General features: G+C 42.8%; 1 protein-coding gene across 2 annotated transcripts in view; it reads right to left on the minus strand.

Moving 5' to 3' along the window:
* EFCAB3 (EF-hand calcium binding domain 3) overlaps positions 1-24051 on the minus strand; it is a 43932-nt gene that overhangs the window by 4481 nt on the left and 15400 nt on the right. The window contains exons 1-8 of one of the 2 annotated variants that reach the window (XM_012930396.2): positions 20305-20544; positions 18371-18461; positions 12734-12807; positions 10133-10276; positions 7412-7483; positions 5860-5980; positions 2624-2817; positions 2105-2289 (exon numbers count right to left, since the gene is read on the minus strand). In XM_012930396.2, the coding sequence (XP_012785850.1) occupies positions 2105-2289; positions 2624-2817; positions 5860-5980; positions 7412-7483; positions 10133-10276; positions 12734-12807; positions 18371-18444 (864 nt within the window). In that variant the 5' untranslated portion in view covers positions 18445-18461; positions 20305-20544. Of the gene's footprint in view, positions 1-2104; positions 2290-2623; positions 2818-5859; positions 5981-7411; positions 7484-10132; positions 10277-12733; positions 12808-18370; positions 18462-20304; positions 20545-24051 lie in introns of those variants that run through there. The other variant, XM_058676405.1, reaches the window with a different exon arrangement.

The following is a 24051-nucleotide window of genomic DNA, read 5'->3' on the forward strand; positions in this document are numbered from 1 at the left end:
TTCATTGACTATTCATTCTATTACAGCGCTCACTCAAATTGTTGTTGAAAAACCAAACCTTTGAGCTGCCTTGTCCCTTTAGAGCTTTCTAATATGAATTCTCTTTCAAGACTTCCTTTTTGTTAGCAATAACTCTACATATGTATGAGCTACTGTGTGACCTTTTAGTACATGCGTGTGATGTGTCCTGGTCAGAACAGGAAAATCAACATTTCTCTATTACTGACAGTACTTTATGTTGGCAGCTTGCAGCTTCTTTCTTCTATTTATTCATACATATACTAGGTTATTGTGAACTGTGGTCTTTCTACCCTGTTGTGTAATACAAGGAATTTTTTTCTCCTTTGCTGTTACATAGGAGGATAGTTTTTCTGATTTACAAAGCTAAGGTCTTCCTCTTTGTTCTTTATTCACTCATTCCTGGATATTTCCTCTCTCTAGGGCCAGCTTCAAAGGTGCATGAACTATAAAGTCACATCTTATGTTTAGGAGAGCCTTGCATTTAGTTCCAAGTTCCGATGTTGTTGTCTTGAAATTCTTGGTTATTTTCAAAGAAGAAACTTAGATTTCATTTGCACATTAATCATTTGTGCCTTTGGCTTGTGCAGTCAATGTTTCTCTGCTGACCAGTGGTTTTCTCCCTGGACTGCATGCTGCAGCTTTAACAAGCACCAAGGCTGAAGCCCAGTGATTGCTGTGCTGCAAGGCTGAGAGTCTCTCCTCTCTCCTGCCCGCAAATGGGCTCCAGTATCTCAGGTCCTGAAACCACTTTTTCTAGACCCCAATTAAAAAAAAATCATTGATTTTTATCACAAAGGCAGATTTACAGAGAGAAGGAGAGACAAAGAGAAAGATCTTCCATCCACTGGTTCCATCCTCAAATGGCTGCAATGCCTAGAGCTGAGCTGATCCAAAGCCAGGAGCCAGTAGTTTCCTCTGGGTCTGCCACATGGGTGCAGGTTCCCAAGGCATTTTCCCATCCTCTACTGCTTCCCCAGGTCATAAGTAGGGAGCTGGATGGGAAGTGGGGCAGCTGGGTCATGAACTGGTGCGCATAAGGGATGCTGGCTCCTGAAGGTGGAGGATTATTTTACTGAGTCACAGCATCAACTCCTAGACCCTGCTTTTATATCAAGCTTTATTTCCACTTCCTACTTTTCTTAACAGTTAAATCTCTCAAAGGATGAGTTGATTTATCTATTCATTTGTTTAGTTTTGTCTGCTTACCAATTTCTGAAGTGTATGATAAAAATCTTCCATTGTGATTATGGAACTGATCATTGATTTAGCAGTTATATTTTATAACACAATATATACATAATATCTTCAAAAAGTCTAAAGTTAATCTTTGTAATTCTAATTATAGCCTTATCCATCAATTTTCTAGGTGCACACATAGCTCTGGATGGTTGTATCTTTTTTCCTAAAGATTTATTTTAGTTATTTGAAAGAGTTACAGAGCAAGAGGGAGAAACAGAAAGAGAGAGATATCTACCACTCGCTGGTTTGCTCAACAAATAGCTGCAGCAGCTTGGGCTGGACCAAGACAGTGCCAGGAGACTAGAACACCATCTAGGCTTCTCATGCGGACAGCAGGTGCCCAGGCACTTGGGCCATTTTCTGCTAATTTCCTAGCCTAGTTAGCAGGGAGCTGGATCAAAAGTGGAACTGCCAGGACTAGAACTGTCCAAAGTGGAGGCTTAACTTGCTTCACCACAACAGCTGTCTCAACTTTCCTTTTATATCTTTTAACACAATTAACAAAATCCCAGATTTAACAGACGTAAGCTTCTGTCCAAATGTAAAAGAACTGAGGAATCTTTCATCCTGAGGCACTCCCCAGCTATCTTCTAGCTTGGGTTGGAGCACGTTTTCAGGTTCATATTGAACATGTTCTTTTGTTATTATCCTTATGTTTTCCATCTCCAAGTCCAAACCAATCTTGTGTTTTTTAGTAAACCAAACTATTTGCTGAAGTTTAATGAGAAACACCTGAGTTTAAATTTAGGCTCACGGCTATAGATCTGGATGGAAAATACTTACAAAACACATGGTATTGTGCTATATATTTCAATTAACTAATGTGATGTAATCTAAATCTCACCTGTGTTTTCCAGTCTCTTTTATGAAAAAAATAGTTCTCAAAGAAGTTCAGAGGCTCTTTTCTCCTTAGCATTTCTAATTTCTGTATGTCTTTGAATGGCTTTCCCATCACGAACCCGTCCACGTTGGGAAACAGTGGAAAGATGGGTATTTTTGAATATGGGCTATCCGAAGGGAAGTTGCATCCTAAACAACAAAACACAGTATCACAAGTGCTGTAAGAAGAAAACTTACTTAAAAGACAAATCTACGGTGCCCGTGTTTCTCTCCGTTCTTTCTTCAGTGGCCACAGCCTCTCCTCCACTCTCTTGCACCCACTCCCCTCCCACCCACAGATTTGGAGCTTCACGCAGGTGTCTGTGGTCTCAGGCAGGATGGACGTTTGCTTTTAACTGATACCGCTGTAACTGGACCCCGTCACTTAGAACAGACGAAGCTTCTGCTCTTGGCCTGTTTGTTTCTTACATTCAAATATAAATAAAGCCTTTATAACAGTGGTTAGAAAACCAAGGAGTCTTACTCTTGAGCTCTTCAAGAAATTTAAATAAATCCTTTTCTTTCATTATTGCCATCCGGGCGGCATTAGCAAAGGCTGCTGTGCTTGAGCTCAGAGGTGTGCAGATGTCTGGCCTGAATCTCCTTTTTCCATAACCCATCGTATAGGGATTCCACCAGATTCCTGTGCCAGTATCTTGGAATTTTCTTCGAAAATAGCTAAAAAAGAAAAAAGTAATTCAAAATAGATAGAACTAAAGGACAAGAAAGGGACAAATAAATTATACATGTGGGATATGTTTATTTTAAATTTAATTTGCACACACATTCAATACCTGAGTGCCTGTTCCTATGACATTTGAGGACTATGTAGTGATACTTTGTTTGCAGGCCACTTACTAGCTCAGATGTGCAGCTCTCAGTCTTTGGTGTCCTTCCCCCAAATCTGCCAGTTATTTGTACAAAGCTTAGGATTTCTGACAAACCCTTAAGTAGCACCAGCTCAACACACATGCTGATAATGGCTTTTCTACTATATTAGCATGCATGGGCTTAAAAATGCAACTTTTTTTAATTAAAAAAAATTTTTCAGGCTTGATGTGGTAGCCTAGTGGCTACAGTCCTCAGATTGAACATGCCAGGATCCCTTATGGGCACCAGTTCTTTTTTAAAAAGACTTATTTTATTTGAAAGGCAAAGTTACAGAGTGGGGTAGGACAGGACCTAGAGAGAGAGAGAGAGAAAAAAAGAGAGAGGGAGAGAGAATTTTCCATCTGCTGTTTTACTCCCTAAATGGCACATGATTGGGACTGGGTCAGGCCAAAGCCAGGAGCCTGGAGCCTCTGCTGGGTCTCCCACAGGGGTGCAGCAGCCCAGGAGCCTGGAGCCTCTGGTGGGTCTCCCACAGGGGTGCAGCAGCCCAAGTCCTTGCACCATCCTCTGCTGCTTTCCCAGAATCATTAGCAAGGAGCAGAATTAGAAATGGAACAGCCAGGACTTGAACCGGCACCATACGGGAGGCCAACATCACAGGTGGATGTTTTTCCTGCTGTGTTACACCAGCCCCTAGAAATGCAAATTCTTGGCCTTCCCTATCCACCTGCTAAGTCAGAATTGTTGAAGCCTAACATCTTAGAAAGGCTCCCGCTGGAGGACTTCTCTAGCCCAAAGCCTTCCCTTTTCCTGAACTTCTTTTTTTTTTTTTTTAAAGATTTATTCATTTTTATTGGTAAGCCAGATATACAGAGAGGAGGAGAGACAGAAAGGAAGATCTTCCATCCAATGATCGACTCCCCAAGTGAGCCGCAACGGCCGGTGCTGCACCGATCTGAAGCCGGGAACCTGGAACCTCTTCCAGGTCTCCCACACAGGTACAGGGTCCCAAGGCATTGGGCCATCCTCGACTGTTTTCCCAGGCCACAAGCAGGGAGCTGGATGGGAAGTGGAGCTGCCGGGATTAGAACCGGCGCCCATATGGGATCCCGGAGTGTTCAAGGCGAGGACTTTAGCCACTAGGCCACGTCGCCGGGCCCTTTCCTGAACTTCTGATCTTTGCCTGACAATTATTTACAGTAATTGCTTCATGTATATTTCATACTCAACTCATTGCTTTGTGTGTTCCTACTATTTATATAATCCTATATAAATAGGATTGCATTTCAAAAGATGATTTATTTATTTTTACTTGGAAGTCAGAATTACAGAGAGAGAGAGAAAGAGGAAGAGAGAGAGAGAAGAGAGACATAAAGAGACCTTCCACCCACTGGTTCACTCTCCAAGTGGACACTATGGCAAGAGCACAGTGCATCTGAAGCCAGAAGCCAGGAGCTTCATAAAGGTCTCGCACATGGTGCACAGTCCCAATGATTTGGACCATCCTCCACAGCTGGATCAGAAGTGGAGCTGCTGGGACATGAACTGGTGCCCACATGGGATGCTGGCAACTCCACTACACCAACCCCTTTGCATCTATTTCTATGCCAGTAACATAATACATGAAGAAAAACGTGTTCCCCGCCCGCCGACATCAACATATCATTCCCACAACTGCTATTCAATGTGGTCGTTATTCCTTTCCAATGAGGAAATTGAGGCTGAGAAGTAAGCAGTGTGCTAAATGTGTTAACAGCAAATATTTAAATAATTGTATTCCAAGTAGAATAAAAAGTAGCTTCTATAACCTCTCTTCCATATCTGACAGAGAAATAGGATATGATAAACAGCCTTTCTACTGAGTGAAGAATAATATTTTCATATTGCTGGTGGTATTCTATAATTTTAGGTCTAAGCAGAATACCAGAGTGCTTTGAAGGAGTATGAATTGAAAAGAATAACACTGATAACATTTGTCTGATTTATGTAATAGGATGATAAAATTTTATGCAAAAGAATGATAAAAATAGGGTCCGGCGTGGTAGCCTAGCGTCTAAAGTCCTTGTCTTGCACACGCCGGGATCCCATATGGGCACCGCTTCTAATCCTAGCATCTCCACTTCCCATCCAGCTCCCTGCTTGTGGCCTGGAAAGCAGTTGAGGACAGTCCAAAGCCTTGGCACCCTGCACCCATGCGGGAGACACAGAACAGACTCCTGGCTTCTGGCTTTGGATTGGCACAGCTCCAGTCATTGTGGCCGCTTGGGGAGTGAATCAGTGGACAGGAGGGCTTCCTCTCTGTCTCTCTTCCTCTCTATATATCTGACTTTGCAATAAAAATAAATGAATCTTCACAAATTATAAAAAAGATGTGGAAATGATAAGACTCTTCGTATCAACCTTCCTGACATCAATTCTAAAAAAAAAAAAAAAGATAAAAATAGCCCAAGGAATTTCATATTTAGCGCTGTCTGCTGGAGTAACTGAGCAGAACCAGATGTGAGAAGGCCTGCTCATCCTTTATTCTGCTCTGCTCAACCCAAAGGTCTCTCGGAGGTCTCCATTTGCTGTACCTCCTCCCAGGAAGGACAGCTCCATGGTGGATGATATCTTAGCCCCATGTAACCATCCAGGAGAAATCTTACTCTGCTGGGGTTCTTTGGAGCAAAAGCAACGCCAAGGGCCCTCAGCAGGAAGCTGAGAAGATCAGAAGTCAGCCTTGCGATTCCGAGCTGGGCAGGGCAGAGGCGGCCTTGAGTTTTGCCCAGATGCCTTTGTTGTTTCGGACCAGACCGTGCGCGTTGGATGCTAATGAGGAGTTGCTGCTATGTTACAGTTCCCATCATTCCTCTTGAGGAAGCCATTTTTGGTTCTTTCCTTGTCACTCACCTTACTATTTCCATGATAGCCTTTCGGGGTAAGGCTGAAGTTTCTACAAGCTTTGATAGGATTTCAAACAATAGTATTCCTGGGTTGTTAGCAAAATCTGAGCAGACTCCCTTTTCTGGAACTGTAGGTAGGGAAAAAAAAGGAAAGAAAGAAAGAAGATTTTACAGTGCCTTCTGAACAAATAATTTGTCACAAAAGCAATAAACTGATAGTCTTTTTTTCTCTTCCTGATAATAATGTCAAGTCAGAATGATACAGCAAAACATTAAAAATTTGTTACAGTCAGTAGAAAGGTCACTCTGATTGCCTGGTAGGCAGAATACTTAGGGTAAATTGAAAAATATTTCCAGGTAAACTACTTTTGCTCTAAGCATAAAAAATGAACTGCTAGGCTAGGTCAGTAGCCTTGCTCTTCAGTCCAGACAACGGACATGGTGATGAGCACAGCCGAGGCTTGGCTACACCGTGGCCCATCACTAGTGTAGGGCTTGCGAGCTGTGGCTTCCCTTTATCCTAACAGTAGTATCTTGTGAACAGGTATATTTTAAAACTGTATGCAGTAAGAATATTTGGAATTTATAATGTATTTGTCCTAAGAAACATGATATGAATAACAGATTTTCCTGTGAAACTCACAGACAAATCATGAAGGAGCAACAATATTTCAGGCACACCTGTATATTGCCTGTAACCGTGCCCGAGGACTCTAACCATTGGCCAGCTCATCTGGCACAGCAGGAAGCTACCCACACTCTCCGTTTATATGAGAAAGTATGTTTTTACTTCTCCCCAAAGTTTTCAGTGAAAGGAATGTCTCTGCAAGTTGAGAATGTGCTTGGTAGGCAATCCAGGCACGCTAGGACACCAGATTTTTCTACACCATTCTCCCCCTGAGTATTACCAAGGGAGACCAGAGGGCAATGTCTTCTCCACTGTCATGGGGCGCCGCCATTGAGGCACACAGCCTGTCAGGTTAACTGACTGCGGGCAAGGCAAGGAAACCACACCATTCAAGTTAACTGAAGGCGCGAAAAGTGCACCCTGCCCCTCCCGCCTTCCGCGTCATTCACAACTGGCCGGAAACGGCTCTGGAGGTTCCACGTACCTGGTCCCTCCTGGGCTCTGGTAACTCCCCTCCTGCCTGAAACTGTACTGCATGGCTCTCAATCTGATTGGAGGATGAGAGCTTAAAAACCCCTTTTCACTGCTCGGCGCCGTGGCTCCTGGCGTGTAACGTGGACTGCTGTCACCAAGCTTGGACAATAAAGACTTCTAACACTGCACGTGGGGTCAAGTGTGATCTCTCTTGCACTCCACAACACCAGGAAGCCTTTTCGATATCGCTGGTGTCTGCTTGGTATTTTTTTTTTAATTAAAATTTTAAAACTACCCGTTTGTTTAGTAAATACTGTTCTGGAGAGCACTGAAAAAGCAAACTGCACCTCCAACTATGTCTTACTGATTTGTCTCCTGACGGCTCCTTGGTGAGTGATGTTTCTTTACCATGTAGCCAGGTAACTGCCTGTCATCCATTAGCAAGATCTCCACTTACCCACAGCTTTCAGGAAGCGGTTCTTATCTGTTAGCACCTTTATGAAATCTGAGAAGCTCACCTTCCCATCTCCTGTAACACAAAGCTAAGAATCAGGACTAGAACAAGATGCGTTTAAATGATCAGAACATATATTCACATAACATTTAAAACACTTCAAACCACTGAACATCAGATCAGTGTAGATCTGTAGTTATGCTTGGGTTAGTGCTGCTTTTCTTTCTTCTTTAAAAAGTTTATTTTATGGGCTCGGCAGCGTGGCCTAGTGGCCAAGGTCCTTGCCTTGATCCCATATGGCCGCTGGTTCTAATCCCAGCAGCTCCACTTCCTCTCTATCTCTCCTCCTCTCAGTATATCTGACTTTGTAATGAAAATAAAAAATCAATCTTAAAAAAAAAAAGTTTATTTTATTTGGAAGGTACAGAGAAAAAACAAGACCTTCTATCTATGAGTTCACTCTCAAATAATCACCACAGCCCGGCAAAGCCAGCAGCCTGGGACTTCATCCAGGGTTTCCAGATGGCTGGCAGGAACTCAAGACTTGAGCTATCTGTCATCTGTTGCCTTCTTGGATATGCATTAGCAGGAAACTGGATCAGAAGTGGAGTGGCCAAAACTTACACCAGGCACTCTGAAATGCCATGCAGGCATTCCAAGCGGCCGGTTACCCCGTGCCAGAGCCCCACCCATCTTCTTGGAAGTGGTCTTGGCACATTCACACCAGTCAGCCTTAACCGGGAAACAACGGTGGTGAGTAAACCTCCAGCCACGTGTTCCCAACCACTATGCTCTGTCCTCCCATTCTTTTCCCAGAGGTCTGTCATTTCTTCAAGGAATCTGCCTAGCTTTTCTACTCCATATCCATCCTGTCGGTCCTGCTATAGCATCTCTGAATTGTACTGAGTGATACTGGAGGAGTATGCATGTGTTTATGTGACGGAAGAGAAAGATTAGCAAAGTTAGTGGAAACGAACACCTTAACGAACTGGTAAGTGACACTGACTCACAAATGGAACTGACACTGATTGAACAGGGTACCTAGTGTCAGGTGGGCAGAGATGAGAGGAAATAACATACTGAATACATTTTTCACATGTATCATCATCCTGGGTAACTACGTACTAAGTCAGTATATTTAATGCCGACGTTATCTGTCTGCTTCAAAAGCATTAGCAGGAGTGGGAATGCAGTCAGTGGTTCAGTTGTCATGGGTTGCCCATATTTCACAATGGAGTCTCCTGTGTAAGCCCTGCATTATCCTCTTGTGCAGCTTCCTGCTACTGCATAACCTGGAGGAAGGGAAATAACTCAGCTGTTTGGAAACTGGGTTGACCTGCAGGTACCTGGCTCTGGTTGTAGGCATTTGGGGAGTGAACTAATGGATAGAAGATCTCTGCTTCTCTGCTTTAAATGGAATGAAAATAAATTTTCAATAATTTAAAAAAAAAACAGAAAATAGAATTCAAAATACATTAGAAAGAAAGGAAAAAATCAATAAAAGTCTTCTGATATTTAAAATTCAATATTAGTGGGGGCTAACATTGAAAGGAAGATTTGTACTCTTGGTATTCAACAGAAACACAAAATTTGGGCTTTCTTATACTGAGAAAATTTGTTATTTTTGAAGTTGCTAATTTTGTTATATCTGCTACTTCAAGATGTCCTCCAATGGGCCCGGTACAATAGCCTAGTGGCTAAAGTCCTTGCCTTGCATGTGCTGGGATCCAAATGGGCGCTGGTTCTAATTCCAGCAGCCCCGATTCTCTTCCAGTTCCCTACTTATGGCCTGGGAAAGCAGTCGAGGACAGCCTAAAGCCTTGGAACCCTGCACCCACATGCGAGACCCAGAGGAGGCTCCAGGCTTCTGGCTTTGGATTGGCTCAGCTCTGGACATTGTGGCCGTTTGGGGGGTGAACCAGCGGATGGAGGATCTTCTCCATCTCTCATCCTCTTTGTATAAAATCTGACTTTCCAATAAATGAAATAAAATAAATCATAAAAAAGATGTCATCCAAAATGTACAATGTGACAGATAACTGAATTTGTCATTAAGATAGTCACTCTTAGTTTCCCACAGGATTTTTCCAAGAATAGTACACTCATAACCCTAATCTGATTTATTATTTTTATATATACATTGATATCTTTAAGGGAAAACACACATGTACATATCATAGTCTCCTCTTATTTTTGGAAGGCATGTTCCAAGATCACAGTGGGTTCCCAAAATCTGAAAAGTACTGAGCCCTGTATTTATTATGATTTTTATGAATTCTGTAATATGTATATGTGTGACAAATTTCAGTTCATAAATTAGGTACATGAAAAGATTAATAATAAAAACTGATAATAAAATATGACAATTGTAAGAATATACTGGGAGAAAGGTATGTGAATGTGGTCTCTCTTCAAAGAGAAGGGATAAATATTAATATTTTCAGATCACAGTTGATCATGGGTAATTGAAACGTGTGGTAATGGGGACTACTACATGTTCTTTCGATAGGTAAATAGTTTGTTTCTCATGTTTATACAGTTATGGGGGAACACTGGAGAGAAGGAAGATCTGCTTTGGCTTCTTCAAATAAAATAAAAAAACATAAATATATATACAAAAATATGTATTAAAATATGTATAAATATGTATTCAAAAATATGTGTATAGAAATATGTATTCACAAAAAACTCCTGAGAAAAACAGCAAGAAGTGAAAATACTCACCATCAAAATCAGCGCATTTTAATTCATTGTACAAATCACGCTTGGTTAGAGTCATTCCCAGCTTGGCTAGAGTACACATCAGTCCATGTAAATCAATATTGCCAGTTTTATCCTTGTTGAAGAAGTTGTAGGCATGTTGGAAGGCTGTGGAAATGGAATTATGTTATCAAGGACAGTTATTCAAGAGGAAATATATGCATATTATCAATGGGAATAGGAGAGACAAAACAGTGGAGAGCAAGTTCTGGAAAAATGTAGAGAGAAAAATGAATAGTTCCTTAATATGCAAATATATCTTCCCTCCTATACAAGTGGTATGTATTACGAAAAAACAAAGAAGTCACGCTGGGTAGGGGGATTGGGAAGAGGCAAATACTCAAAATTTCCACAGACTCTCACCCTCATATCTGCCTCCCTGCCAACAACTGTGTCCACATATTCTGCTTTCTTCCTGTCACACGTCACACTAGAGCCAACTCCTCCACTCAAATTGGTTACCACGAAAGGATCCCTTTGTTTCTCACACTAACAGCTTTTCTATGTTACGTTGGCCACTTGTCTTTTCTTTCCATTAATAATTTATTTTTAGCAATATGGGCTTCTGATGTTTGATGCTTTGGTTATAATTAAAATCTATATTATTTACTTTTCAAAGATTCATTTATTTGAAAGGCAGAGTGTGAAAGAGAGACAGAATGAGAGCAGGTGTAACAGAGAGGAGAATCTTCCATTCATAGTTTGCTCCCCCAAATGGCTGCAACAGCTCTGGCTGGGCCAGGCTGAAGTCAGGAGCCATTTATTCCATCTGGCTTTCCTACATGGGTGGTGGTGACCCTAGGTGCTTTCCTAGGCATATTAGCAGAGCAGGCTGGGAAATCAAGAGTAGCTAAGACTGGAACTGCGCTGCAAACGTTCCAGGCAGTGGCTTCACCTACTGTGGCACAATATTGCACCTTTTTCTATTTTTTTTTGTTTGTTTGCTTAACTTGTTCAAAAACCTGGTAGAAGCAGATTTGTGCCTTCAGAAGCTGGCTGGGAGAAAGAGACAGGATGTTGGAGTCTGTGGGCATTCTAATGGCTTCAGTTGTCTTCAGGGAGGTAGGAAGCAAGCATCAACTGGGAGTGGGTATGGGAGATGCTGGGGGAGTTTGAGGGACTTATTAGTTATTAATGAAAAAATAAACTTTTCATCAGCAAGTTGTGAGGATTAAATACTAAGAGCAGCTGTAATTCTAGTTTCTGTATTTGAGTCTCTGACATTTGAGGTCTTGTTTATCCTACAGGGTCTCTCTCCCAGGACCAGTTAGTTCCTAGAGGCAGAAAGAACAAAAGAAAAAAGCCCTGGCTTGTGAGTATTATGCAAACTCAACATTCCAGAGCCCGAGTCCCCACATTCTTGCTCGTTTGGGCTCTTATACTCTAGATTACTATTCGCCTACCCTAATGACCCCAGGGTAAGATACCACACAATCATGGAAGGCTCCTATAACCCAGGGCTTATTGAGATCCTGCAGGACAGCTAATCCCAAACCTGTCTGTTCTGCCTTGCACATTCCTTTCTGTGGAAGCTGTGTTACAGGCTGTTTTCCACCTCTGTCCCCAGCCCCATGTCTGAGCCTGGTGCCTCCTCATGTGGCCCTGTGCATGTGTGCTCCTCTTGACTCAGGAGTCTGCACTCCAGCGACTTCACTTCCTGAGAGCCACTTCCATGTCTGCACACCTTACCACATTTGACTTAAAAAACAAACTGCTTACAATAAGCATCATCATGTATTAAGGCATTTTTAGAAACTTTAAATGTTTTTTAAAAACCATTAGCTTATTCCTAAGGCATTCCTCTTAGTTTTACAATTGGGAACATAAAACTGATTGTAACCATTCTTCCTGTTTTTCTAGTCAGCTTTTCCAGAATAAAAGAAAACCTGATTTGTTCCCCTCTGCTGATGGTTCAGTTGGTTTGCAGTTTGGAGGTGAGAAGCTTTAGCTTTCTCAGAACTCAGACACAACCATGCTTGGCTTCATTCAGTCTTTCTAGCACACAATGCTTTCCCTTCCTCTGGACTTCGTAGTTTCTGTGCCTTTTTCCTGGAACATTCCCCTCTGAGCTTTGCCTGAAGGACTCCTATGTCTCACTCAGCTTTCTCTGGGGCTCCCCTCTGCTCCGAAGGCCAGCGCAGGATACGTTATCCTAAGCTTCTGTAACACTCTATATTTCTTCTCTCATAGCCTGTGTCACATTTCACTCAATAAATTCCTGGTTTGAGCATCTTCTCTCTTGTTCCTGTCAAGATGATGTCTGACTTGCTGTGTTTCTCACATACAGGACATTGTTGCCTTTGAATATTTGTTGTTTAGGGTACCTTGCCTTCCCGCACCCCCAAACCCACTAGTTCTTTTTAGAATAAAATATTGTAAATTCTAGAGATACTCATTTGGAAGCATCCTCCCATCCTAGGAGAACCTGTTCCCCCTTTCTTCCCCACTGTCTTACATGATAGAGCAGTGCAGATAACCCCTGAAATCCCAGCTCTCCTAGAGAAGAGAGGATCACAAACAGCAACAGCATTGTTTATGCTTTAGTTTGGACATGATTCTCATTACCTTCTAGTTGTGAAGGGCTCAACTTCTCTCTGTATTGTGACTGGCATTGAAGAGATCTTGGAAAATCTTTATGCCTAATAAGAGACATGAAAATATTCAGATCACATACACACACACATACACACACACACACACATGCAATCAGCAAGCATTAGTCCCATTCATCATTTTTCATTGACTAGAATGACTGAACATTGCAATATCCCCAGTCAGGTTATTTCAGGGATCATTCCTGTCCTTGCCAATGGCCACAACATGGACAGGGAGGAAAGGCTGGTCACTGAGGTCCACCTCTGCTCACTATTTGTCCATTATCCTGAGTTTCCTTAAAAATGTCTGATTTCTCGCATTTTGCAAAAACAGGAAATCAGAGCTTGGAGGGATTAAATAATCTGTCTCAGGTCATACAACTAGTAAGTGGAAGACCTGAGATTCAAACTCAGGGTGTCTGAATCCAAAGCTAAAAGCTTTAAGCTTTCTGTTGTCAAAAAATGTTATTTAACGTTTTAAAAAGTTTAATTTATTATTTGTATTTATTTGAAAAACAATAGAGTGAGGGAAAGAGAGAGAAAGGGAGAGGGGGGAGAGAGAAAGAGAATGATCTTACAGCTATTGGTTCACTCCCCAAATGTCCTCCATAGCGGGGGCTAGGCTGAAGCCTGGAGCCAGGAATCCCATTCAAATCACCCATGTGGGTGACAGGGACTCAAGTAATGCAGCCATCACCTGCTGCTTTCCATGATGCACATTATCTGGAAGCTGAATCAGAAGTGGAGTTGGGACTCCAACCTGCAAGCACTGCAATGGGAAATGGAGGAGCCCCAACAGCATCTTAACTGCTACATCAAAGGCCTACACCTGATGTTTCCTCTTTATCACTATTTGGACTTCTGAAAACTCAGGTCTTTGCTTAGATAAGTTATTTTATAATATTACTTTCTAAATAAACACAGTATCTTTTACATAATGTAAAAAAAATTCAGTAGGTGGGGAAATATATTCTCAAAAAGCAAGAAAGTAGAAGACCAGTGTAAAGATTTATATTATTTACACACAAAAAGTGATATTTCGGGGTACAATTTCAAGTCTAAGATTGAACACTAAGAAAGTCTTTTTTATATAATGTTCCGAAGACTTGAAAAACCTTAGATTTAGAATGAACCCAGACCAGCCTCTCATTTAATGCAGGAATTTCCCATAGATATGACATATGTGTTTTTTTGCTTGGCTGCTTTCAGTAACAAAGAACTCACTACTTATAAACCAAGCTTGACAAGGGTGGCAAATGTCAGGCTTGCAGGCCATTAAAGATTTGTGAAATCATTTGTTCTGGCCATGCCAAGGTAGTCACAGGAGGGACTTGAAATTTAATAAACTGATAGCATGCTAATGTTTAAGTTAATAATTTTGTATGACCAATGAATGATGTTATACATATTCTTGGCAGCACTGATTCCCTAGTCCACAGGGAGGACACTGTGAGATCCAAAGTTTGGTTGCTCTTAGATTGTTTTGCCCAAGTCGGTGACACGTTTCTTTAGCTGTGGTGTAACCAAGGACCCTGGGAAAAGTATTTCCAAAGTAGGAAAGGACACAGGCAGTTGCAGAGGAGAGACACTTGTGGGTGCTCCTCTTCAGCAATTAGCAGTTTATCAAAAGATATTGTTTCTGGCTGAGAAAAATCCACTGCTTTTTTTTTCTTTGAAGTCAATTTTTTTTAGTTTATAATGTTTAAATATTATTATTATCATTTTATAATACAGTTTCATAGGTTTTGGGATTTCCCTTACCTCCACCCCAAGTCTCCCCTCCCCACTGAGTTCCCCTATATTATTACTATGGTATAGTTCTTAATACACAGTCATATGTCCATCATTGTGGGCATGGATAATGGCCGAGAGTCCAGCATCCTATTGTTAAGATATAGTTAACAGTTTCGTTGGTAGTCCATCTTTGATCTGGAAGTAGAGATGCATAATGCATTGTATCCTCACATCTAGATATGATAGTTTCCATTACACAGTTACCATACATCCCCTTATCCCCTTAAATGAAAAGCCACAATACGAAATCAACAATAGGAAGAAAAAAATAGAAATTTACCACACCATGAAGTTCTCAAGAGGCTTTGATAGTTCAACAGTAATGACCTGCTGTTGATCCTGCCACTCCAACTGCAATGAAATCTTTCCATAATCTCCTGGCTGCTATGGTCCACCTTAGAGTCTCCAGCTGCCCAGATATTCACTGCCAACGCTTCGCTTGGGTAGTTGATCAATTTGTTCTGTCCTCTGTCCCATGCCTTGGTACCAGGTGTCCTCTGGAGGCTCCAATGTACTGCTATATCCTCCATGTGCATTTGGATATGCTGTCCACTACTCTGTCTGAGCCACTGAGGAGGCCCAGCTCTGCACATGCACTCACAGTCAGACAATGGAGCTCGCAATTCTCTCCATGGTTGTGGTTTTGAGTCCAGCGGTTCAGTTGGTAAGGAATCGCCAAAGAAATCTCATCTGAGGCCATCCCAGACCTGATTCCTGTCTGTGTTTGCCAATATAGGGTCTGGCACAGTCCATCACCCAAATCAGCCCATGCACACACAGGCAAATCCGAGTGCCAGAATGGAGTATGGGTCAGGCCAGGTTGGGACACAATACCAGCAGTCCACATGAGGGCCAGGACTGGGGGATGGCAGGGTTGGGCTAGGCTATAGCCCCCAACAGTGTGAGGTGGAATTGGGGGACAGCCAGGTCCAGCTGAGCTATAGCACCCGCTGGCAAATGCCGAGTTTAGGCAGGCTGTACCAGACCTGGCCACAGCACTCAACCAGCACATGTGAAATCCGGGGGGCTGTAGGGGACCCCTACTGGGCCACTACTCCTACTGGTGAGCATGAGATAGGGTAGACTAGGCCAATTGCTAGGTAGTTCTGTCTCCAGCCCCATGTTTTATACAAACCAATGGGTGCTGGAGTCTAGCCCAATCCTGCCCACCACATACTCTGCATTCATGCAAACCAGTGGGAACTGCAGCCCAGTCAGAGCAACTGGCAATAACCCCACCAGGCCCACCCCTTATCCTGGTTCCTGTGCTTGCCAGTAGGTAGAGCTGACTGGTCCCATCTGTTCTGTACCCCATTCAGCTCTCATACATGTCAACGGGCACTGAAGCCTAATTCATCCCAACCAGCCCCACTATCCAGTCCACACTGGTGCCAGTGGGTGCCACCATCTGTCTAGCCATGCCTGTGCCTGACAGAATTTGTTCCCCATGCCAGCATCTGCCAGTTGATGCTGCAGCAAAGCCCAACCCATCCATACCCACCCTGGCTTACGCATGTACGAGAAGGTACAGTCAGCCCAGCCTGACTTTTCACTGATCCAGCTCACATGTAGGCCATCAGATGTTGTGGCCCTATCCGGCCTGTTCTGCCACACCCAGACACAGCTCACACATGGCTCAGCAGGGGCAGAGACCTAACCTAGCCTGTGCTACACCCACCCTGGATCTCATGAGCACCAGTGGGTGCTGGAGTCTAGCCCAGCCTAGTGCATCCCATACCCAACCCACACACATGCTGAGGGACCCTGCAGCCATAACCAGACCAGACTGAAGCTCCCACCCTAGCCCTCGTGCTCGCCAATGGGAATCACAACCCGGCCAGGACATCCCCTTTGCTCCCCAGCCAGACCTGCTCCCCTCCACAGATCTTGCACGTGGTTGCACAGTGGTTGCTCTGACCTGGCCTAGCATACCCCTCATCTGTCTTATGCTTTGCCTTCGGATGCTGCAGCCTGGCCTGAACTAGCCAGCCCCAAGTTCCATCTCTCACTGGCAGGTGCTGCAACCTGGCCCTGCTCAGTCTGCTCCCATCCCTGGCTCGTGTAAACAGTAGGTACAATAACCTAGCCCTGCATGACCTGCACTCCAGCCTGGTTTCTGCACTTGCCAGTGGGCTAAGGTCTGCTTGGCCTGCCCTGTCTGCCCCCTTCCAAAACCAACCCACACACTTGCCAAAAGGTGGGGCTACCTTGCCCAGCTTGCCTGACCCCTAGGTCTGGAACATGTGCTCACTAGTAGGAGCTATGGACTAGTAGGGGAGTTTCCCACGTTTCCCCACTCGCCCACTTCCATTCACATGGGCCAGCAGGTGCCAGGCCCTTGCCCAGCTTAGCCTGTCCCTCCATCTTGGCCTTTGTATGGGCTGGTGAATGTTGCGGGCCAGGCCACCCTACACCCTGTTTTAGGATGTACATGCAGATGTTGCAGCTTGGGCCTGCCCAGCCTATTGGCCCCAGTACCTGTGAGTGCCATAGCTTTCATGTGGGCTGGTATGTGGTGGTCAGTGATGTTCTGTGCTAACAGGCCTATCTCAGGACTCCCATATGGGCTCCCCTCCAAACCACTATGTTTCAGTCTCCTTGCTTACCTGCGAGTACAGTGTTCTTGGGTGTCCTTCAGGATTAATTCTTCACCTAGTCGTATATTGGCCTTATCCATGGATGACCCTAAGCAGTAATTCATCACCCCCAAGTCCCCAGAGTTCATTAGCGGGTAGCCAGCAGGCAGAGCATGGCACCAATTTGTTGCTCTGGTCAACTGAGACAAGATGATCCTAGACACTCCGAAGCAGCCAGGCTAGGTTACACTCTCCGTTCCCCAACCAGCCAGAAGTGGCTGATGGGGTCAGGGGTCCTGTTTGAATGCCCAGCCCTCCAAGCCCTCCAAGCCCTCCAGGTGTGAGCCAAGACGGACCCTGCTACTCTGAAGTAGCCAGACTAGGTCATGTCCCTCCACCTCGACTAGCCAGAAGTGGTTGATGGGGTGAGTTGTCCTGAATGTGCCCACCCCTCTAAGCCCTTCAAGCCGGAGCCAAGATGAAAAATCCACTGTTAATGACACAGGTAAACCCCCCTTCCCAATTTTAGCCTCTGGTTAGTCATGGTTGACTTATTAGATTTAACCTTATTGGTCATATTTAACATACCAAGTAATCTTTCTGTTTTGACTTGACTAGGGGTTTGGATTTCTTTATGATCTTCTGAATTTATTTCCTTTCAACTGGCCCTCACAATTTCAATGTATGACTAATAACTTGTAGCATATTCTGCACTCTAACACAAAAATAGCTTCTCATTTGGGAGAACAGGAAGATTTCTGTTTTTCCAGTTAACAGGCTAATCCTGGGGCAAGCATTTAGCCTTGTGGTTTTGACAGTACATGACAACAGAGTCCTACATTGGAGTGCTGGGCTTGGTTCCTGGTGCCAGCCCCTGGCTCCAGCTTCCTGCTATTGCAGATCCTGGGAGGCAATAGTGATGGCTCAAGTCATTGCCTTTCTGCCACCCACATGGAAAACCTGAATCAAGTCCCCAGCTCCTGGCTTTAGTCTTGGCCTGGTCTTGACTATTACAGACACAGGAAGAGTAAACCAGCAGATGGGAGATCTCTTTCTCTGATAAATGAATGAATGAAAAAAAAAAATAAACGTTTATCGCTTTTCCATCAACAATCTATCCAACTCAGAAAAGACATTTGAAAAACATGACTTGTCTATTCATGGCGTTCATGGGTATTTAATATGCTCAGCATGTTGATAATTCTTTATCATAATGTGTTAATATATTTATTACCTACCTTTTACTATGGGAGAGAGGTACTTTCGTTAGAGGATTCAGCTTAAATTTTGATTTAAGTTCTGAGACTTGCATGGCGTCAGTGTCTCTGTCTGGAATTCAGAAGAAAATGTTAAAGTTCTTTTTCAACTTTTTTCAGCTCAAGGCCTGAGCTTTGAAAGTCTAGGATCTCGAGGAATGGTATTGTATGCAAATTCAACTTAGTTATGAGCAAAGTTGGAAGACCAAGTGGAAGGATACCTTTACTGTCCCCAGGTGTTTAAGAAAAATTTCTTGCCACTGCTCCCTTTCAAACAGTGTCATTCTCACCTTTTATAGAAAATGCTAACTGAAATGCCAGTAACATAAAGACAGACACTATACATTCTCACTTGGATGTGGAATTGAAAATAGTTAAACTTGGAATCAGGTGTGTTTGTTGCAGAGGACACACCACCATTTGGGGTGCCTCCATCACTTGTCAGCGTATGTGTTTAACTCCTAACTTCTCCATTTCCTCCTCGTTGCCCTGATAATGTGCCTGGGAAGGCAGCAAGTAACAGCCCAAGTCCTTGGGTCTCTGCCACCCATATGGGAGACCTGGATGTTCTGGGCTCCTGGCTTCAGCCTGGCCCATCACCATGTGCTGGGAACATTTACGAAGTGAACTTGCATTTGGAAGATCTCTCACTCTCTGTTATTATGCCTTTCAAATAAATAAATCAATAAAGCTTAAAAATGTAGTCAAACTCAGAAGCAGAGAGTAGCATGGTGGTTGCTAGGGGTGAGAGGAGGGCAATAGGGGGCGATTCTGGTCAAGAAATAAGTTTCGGGCCCGGCTGCGTGGCCTAGTGGCTTAAGTCCTCGCCTTGAATGCCCTGGGATCCCATATGGGTGCCAGTTCTAATCCCGGCAGCTCCACTTCCCATCCAGCTCCCTGCTTGTGGCCTGGGAAAGCAATCGAGGAAGGCCCAAAGCTTTGGGACCCTGCACCCGCGTGGGAGACCTGGAAGAGGTTCTTGGTTCCCGGCTTCAGATTGGCGCAGCACTGGCTATTGCGGTCACTTGGGGAGTGAATCATCGGACGGAAGATCTTCCTCTCTGTCTCTCCTCCTCTGTGTATATCTGACTTTGTAATAAAAATAAATAAATCTTAAAAAAAGAAATAAGTTTCAGTTTTGCAAGACCAGTAAATTCTGCAGGTGTAACATTTAGCATCATGACTATATATAACAGTATTGTACTACTTGTGTACTTGACATTTGTTAAGGGAGTAGATCCTAAGTGTTCCCATTATCTCCTTTCCTCAAATGCTAACTACGAGGTGATGAGTACACTAACTTGACAGTAGTGATCATTTTACAATATATGTATATCAAACTATATGCCACACAATACAAATCAGGTATCCTATATTGAACCATTATTTATTTATGAAATCAGTAGGATATTGCATGTCATAATAGACAAAGACTAGAACATTACAGAAATTCTAAAATATTTGTCTACTTGCTGAGCTGCTGGATATCTGCCTGAGAGTGAGCAGATTTTCCCAGTTTCCTTCCAGGACAGCCATCCTTGCCCTGTTGGTTGTAGTGACTCCCCTGGTGTCTCTCAGAAGCAGGACTGGGTGTGGGGTGCACGCTGTTTTGCTACCCCAGACCTCTGCTATGGTTCCTCCTACTGCTTCCTCTCCTCTTCTGTGTAGCTTGAAAAGCAGCGTATCTAGGTTGGTCAGGCTCCCACTTATTCGGTTTTCTCCAATTATCTTTTCAAGTGTAGAGGTTGCTAGTGGCTCACTGACAGGAAAACTGGATGGCTAATTCATGAATAATGGGCAGAAAATTCTGTTAAATCTCTACTTCATTCCATTTTCCCAGATGTTCACCTAGAATTCTGGAAAGCTGTTGTTCTTAAACAATTCAATTACTCATGCTCAAAATCTGGAAAACCTACCACAGAGCTGGAAACTCCTGAGAGGTTCATGAGTTTAGGCACTGGAAAGGTACTGTGAAATCATCCTCATGGCTGAAAATACTCAGTACTTAAAACCCTCCAATCTCTCATAAAAGATGATAATTTTTTTTTTGGAAAAAGGATTCAGAATAAGATTTCTACAAATTCCTGACAGTTAGCTACTTTTAAGCTGTGCTACTAACCACTTCTGGGTTTCGATCAGATCCAGAATCCAACAGAGGGTTTGTTCCATCACATGACTGTGACCTCATTCACTGCACACGCTCATTCCCAGGGAGAGAACGACCCACAAGCTCTTTCCAGCCTTACAGCATGTTTCCTATGTGACTAGTCCAGTACCCTTTGAATGCATGAGGGCATGAGTAATAGAATTAAAAATTTTTGATACTGTTATGTTTTAATCCAGATTTTGTATTAATATATTTTTATTAATGAGTTAAAAGTTATTCAAGTACAACACTTCACCCAGATTTCTTGATTGAATGGTGATTAAGAACCATTTCCTTAATTAAGCTTTAAGAGGGTACAAAAAAATTAAGCTCTCTCAAGTTTGTACTCTTTAGTGTTAGCAGGAAAATTATTTTGAAGAATAAATTAGAATTTATTTTTTAAGCAAAACCCAGCGTATTCATGATTTGACATGTCTCATTTTACTGTAAATTCTGTAGCCTAGGAGTCAGGAGTGCCTTCAGCCTATCATGGTAAGCTAGGTACATAGCAGGCCCTCAGCAGTGCTTTAAGCTTCACTTAGAGACATTCATTCTAGAGGCTTCTTATTCCTTCTCTGTGGGTATGTTCATTAGGAGCTTAGCTCTCCTCTGACAAGGCCTGCTGCTTCCTGTTCTAAAGAGAAATATAAAGGAAAGAAAAGGAGGATTTCATTTACAAGTTAGTTCGATAAGTTTTTACTAAGGGATTATTATACTAACTACCCGGATTTAAAATGGAGATAGTGACAGTTCCTACTGGATGGCACGACTGAAAATTCTCAAAAAAAATTTTGTTTTGTTTAAGTCTTTAATCATGGTAAAATACACTTGACATAAAGTATATTATTTTAAATGTACAGGTCATTATTGCTATGTATCTTCTCATTATTGTGACTCAGTAAATGGAACTTTCATCTTACAAAACTATAACTGTCTACTTTCTGAACACTAGCCTTTCATTTCCCCTTCTTCTTGCCCCTAGCAGTCATCATACTTCCTGTTTCTATCAGTTTGGTGACTCTGACTGTCAAACATAAGTGGAATAACACAGTATTGGTCATGTTTTATGACTGGTTATTGCACTTTGCATTATATCCTCAAGGTGGTGCGTTATATCATGTGTTGAAATTTTCTCCTTTATTGGACTAAATATTCCATTGCAAGTATGTGTGTATATACTTCATTTTGTTTATACATTCATCTTGAGACAGACACATGGGCTGCTTTTACTTTGTGGTTACTATGACTAATTCTGCTATGAATACCCGAGAGTTTTCCCATTTATCATTCTTGAAAGTCAATTCAAAATGTCTGAAAAGTTAAAAAATGTTCCTTGCATCAACTTTACAGCTAGTTACAATATAAGAGATAATATAATCATCCAATCCATCTTTTTGTAAATACTTTATGTGGCATTTGATTTGTTTTTTCACTAATTCAACAAATACTGCAACACCTCTTTCCTCAATTGTTCAGGCAATTCCATCTTCTAAAGTCTGTTCCATCCTCAGTTTAAGGCCCAAACCTTCATATACTCTATTCTTCTTATTTTCTATATCTAATCTCATCCATTTATTTTGTAAATACATGCATGTTTTTAGTATCTTTTATGGTTTAGGCTCTGTAAGACTTCAGGGAATATATTAGAAAATCTTGTTGCCTCCATTTTCAAAATATGCATGAAACCTGACCACGTTCACCACCTCCATCCCTTCCTCCTCCTGTGGATTACCCCAAAGACCACCCACCATTGCTCTTCCTGATCCTGCTCTTGCCTTGCCAATCTACGCCAAGTTTATTCTACACATGGGACTCAGAATGATCTTTTAAAAATTTAAGCCAGATCATATCATGTCTGCTAAGTCCTTCAGTGGTGCCCTACGCCACTGCAGTGTGAAGTTGACAATGGACTTCAAGGCTTCTCCCCACATCTGCTCTGTCCCCTCCCTGCCACAAAAATGCCCGACTGCACACCTGTGGAGGTGTGCACTGAGCAGCCTAGGAATCTGAATGTGATGGCTCTGTGGCTTTCTCTTCTAGTCTGCCCTTGCTCTACTTTTTTGGAGCCACAAAAACTTCACTCTTTCTTAAGTACTGCAAGCATTCCTTACAGGGTATGGCATTTCATGCGATTTTGATTTGTAATTCTTTTTTTTTTAATATTCATTTATTCATTAATTACATTGCATTACATGACACAATTTCATAGGTACTGGGATTTCCCCCCCCCTTCACCCCAAACCCTTCCCCCATCATGAATTCCTTCACCTTGATGCATAACCACAGCTCAAGTTCCGTTGAGATTCCCTAATTAAAAGTTTACACCATACAGAGTCCAGCATCCCACTTGTCCAGTTCAAGTTCAACGGCCTCTTAGGGAGGCCCTCTCAGGTTTGTAGGCAGAGCCAGCAGAGCGTCACCTTGATCAATTAGAAGCTTCAACATATCATCAGCAACAGTCCAGGTATGATGAGGCTGGTGCAGAGTCCACTGATTGACATAGTCCGTCTTAGGGTTTCCCCTTGTCCAGTTTTCCGCTGGAAGCATAAAGCTGAGGTGGTTGATTCATCTACTCCATTTTCCATCTTTTTTTGATTAATGCTTTGATTCCTCCATTTTGTTCAGGGGAATCCCCCTAAAAAAAACTTTGAGGCATTCCCAGTCCAGGCTCCTACATGTACTACTAGTAAGCACAGTGCCCGCCACCGTCCATCACTCCGATCAGCTGATGGTTTTAACCCCTGGGTTGGTTCTCTTCTGAGCCCCGACCTCTATTGGAACCAATGAGTATCGCATCTCTCCCCGGCTCTGCCCATCACACTCTCGTCCCTCACCTAAACCAGTGGGAGGAGTGCTGGTCGGGTGTTGCATTCCCTACTAGCACAGGGATTTGTAATTCTTTAATGACTAATGATATATTTTCAATGTGCTCACTGCTAATTTTTATAGCTTTTTGAAGAAGTGTCTACTAATATCCTTTGCTCATTCAAAAAGAGGAGTTGCTGAAGGCCCCTCAGATCCACAGGGACTGTATTCCAAGATCCTCAACTGATGCCCCAAATCAGAATCACTGCACCTTAGACTTCTCATTTTTTCCATATCCATATATACCTATGATAAAATTTATCAATTAGGTACAGTAAGAGATCAACAACAATACCAAATTTTTCTTTCTGTATCGACTGGGGAACTTTTATCCTTTCACTTAAAGGAAGCACTTTATGGCTTCCTTTTGGCATATCTGAATTGCCAGCATCAATCAAAACAATAATTAGTACCTTGGGTTCCTCATTAAGGAAAACAAGCATTGTGTTCGGACAACCTAGATGACATTTGAGTGCCTACAGCCTGGATATGCTAGGCACAGGGATGATTCATGTCCTGATCAGGATGGCATGTGACGGTGCAGGATTGCATCATGCTTCTGGAATGGCAAACATTTACAATGAAGAGCTGTCTATTTTTGAAAGCTTCTATTTGATATCTTAAGACTACAGTTGACTGCAGGACTGGAGTG

Source organism: Ochotona princeps, chromosome 17 (genome assembly GCF_030435755.1).
Source record: "Ochotona princeps isolate mOchPri1 chromosome 17, mOchPri1.hap1, whole genome shotgun sequence".
Taxonomy (NCBI): domain Eukaryota; kingdom Metazoa; phylum Chordata; class Mammalia; order Lagomorpha; family Ochotonidae; genus Ochotona; species Ochotona princeps.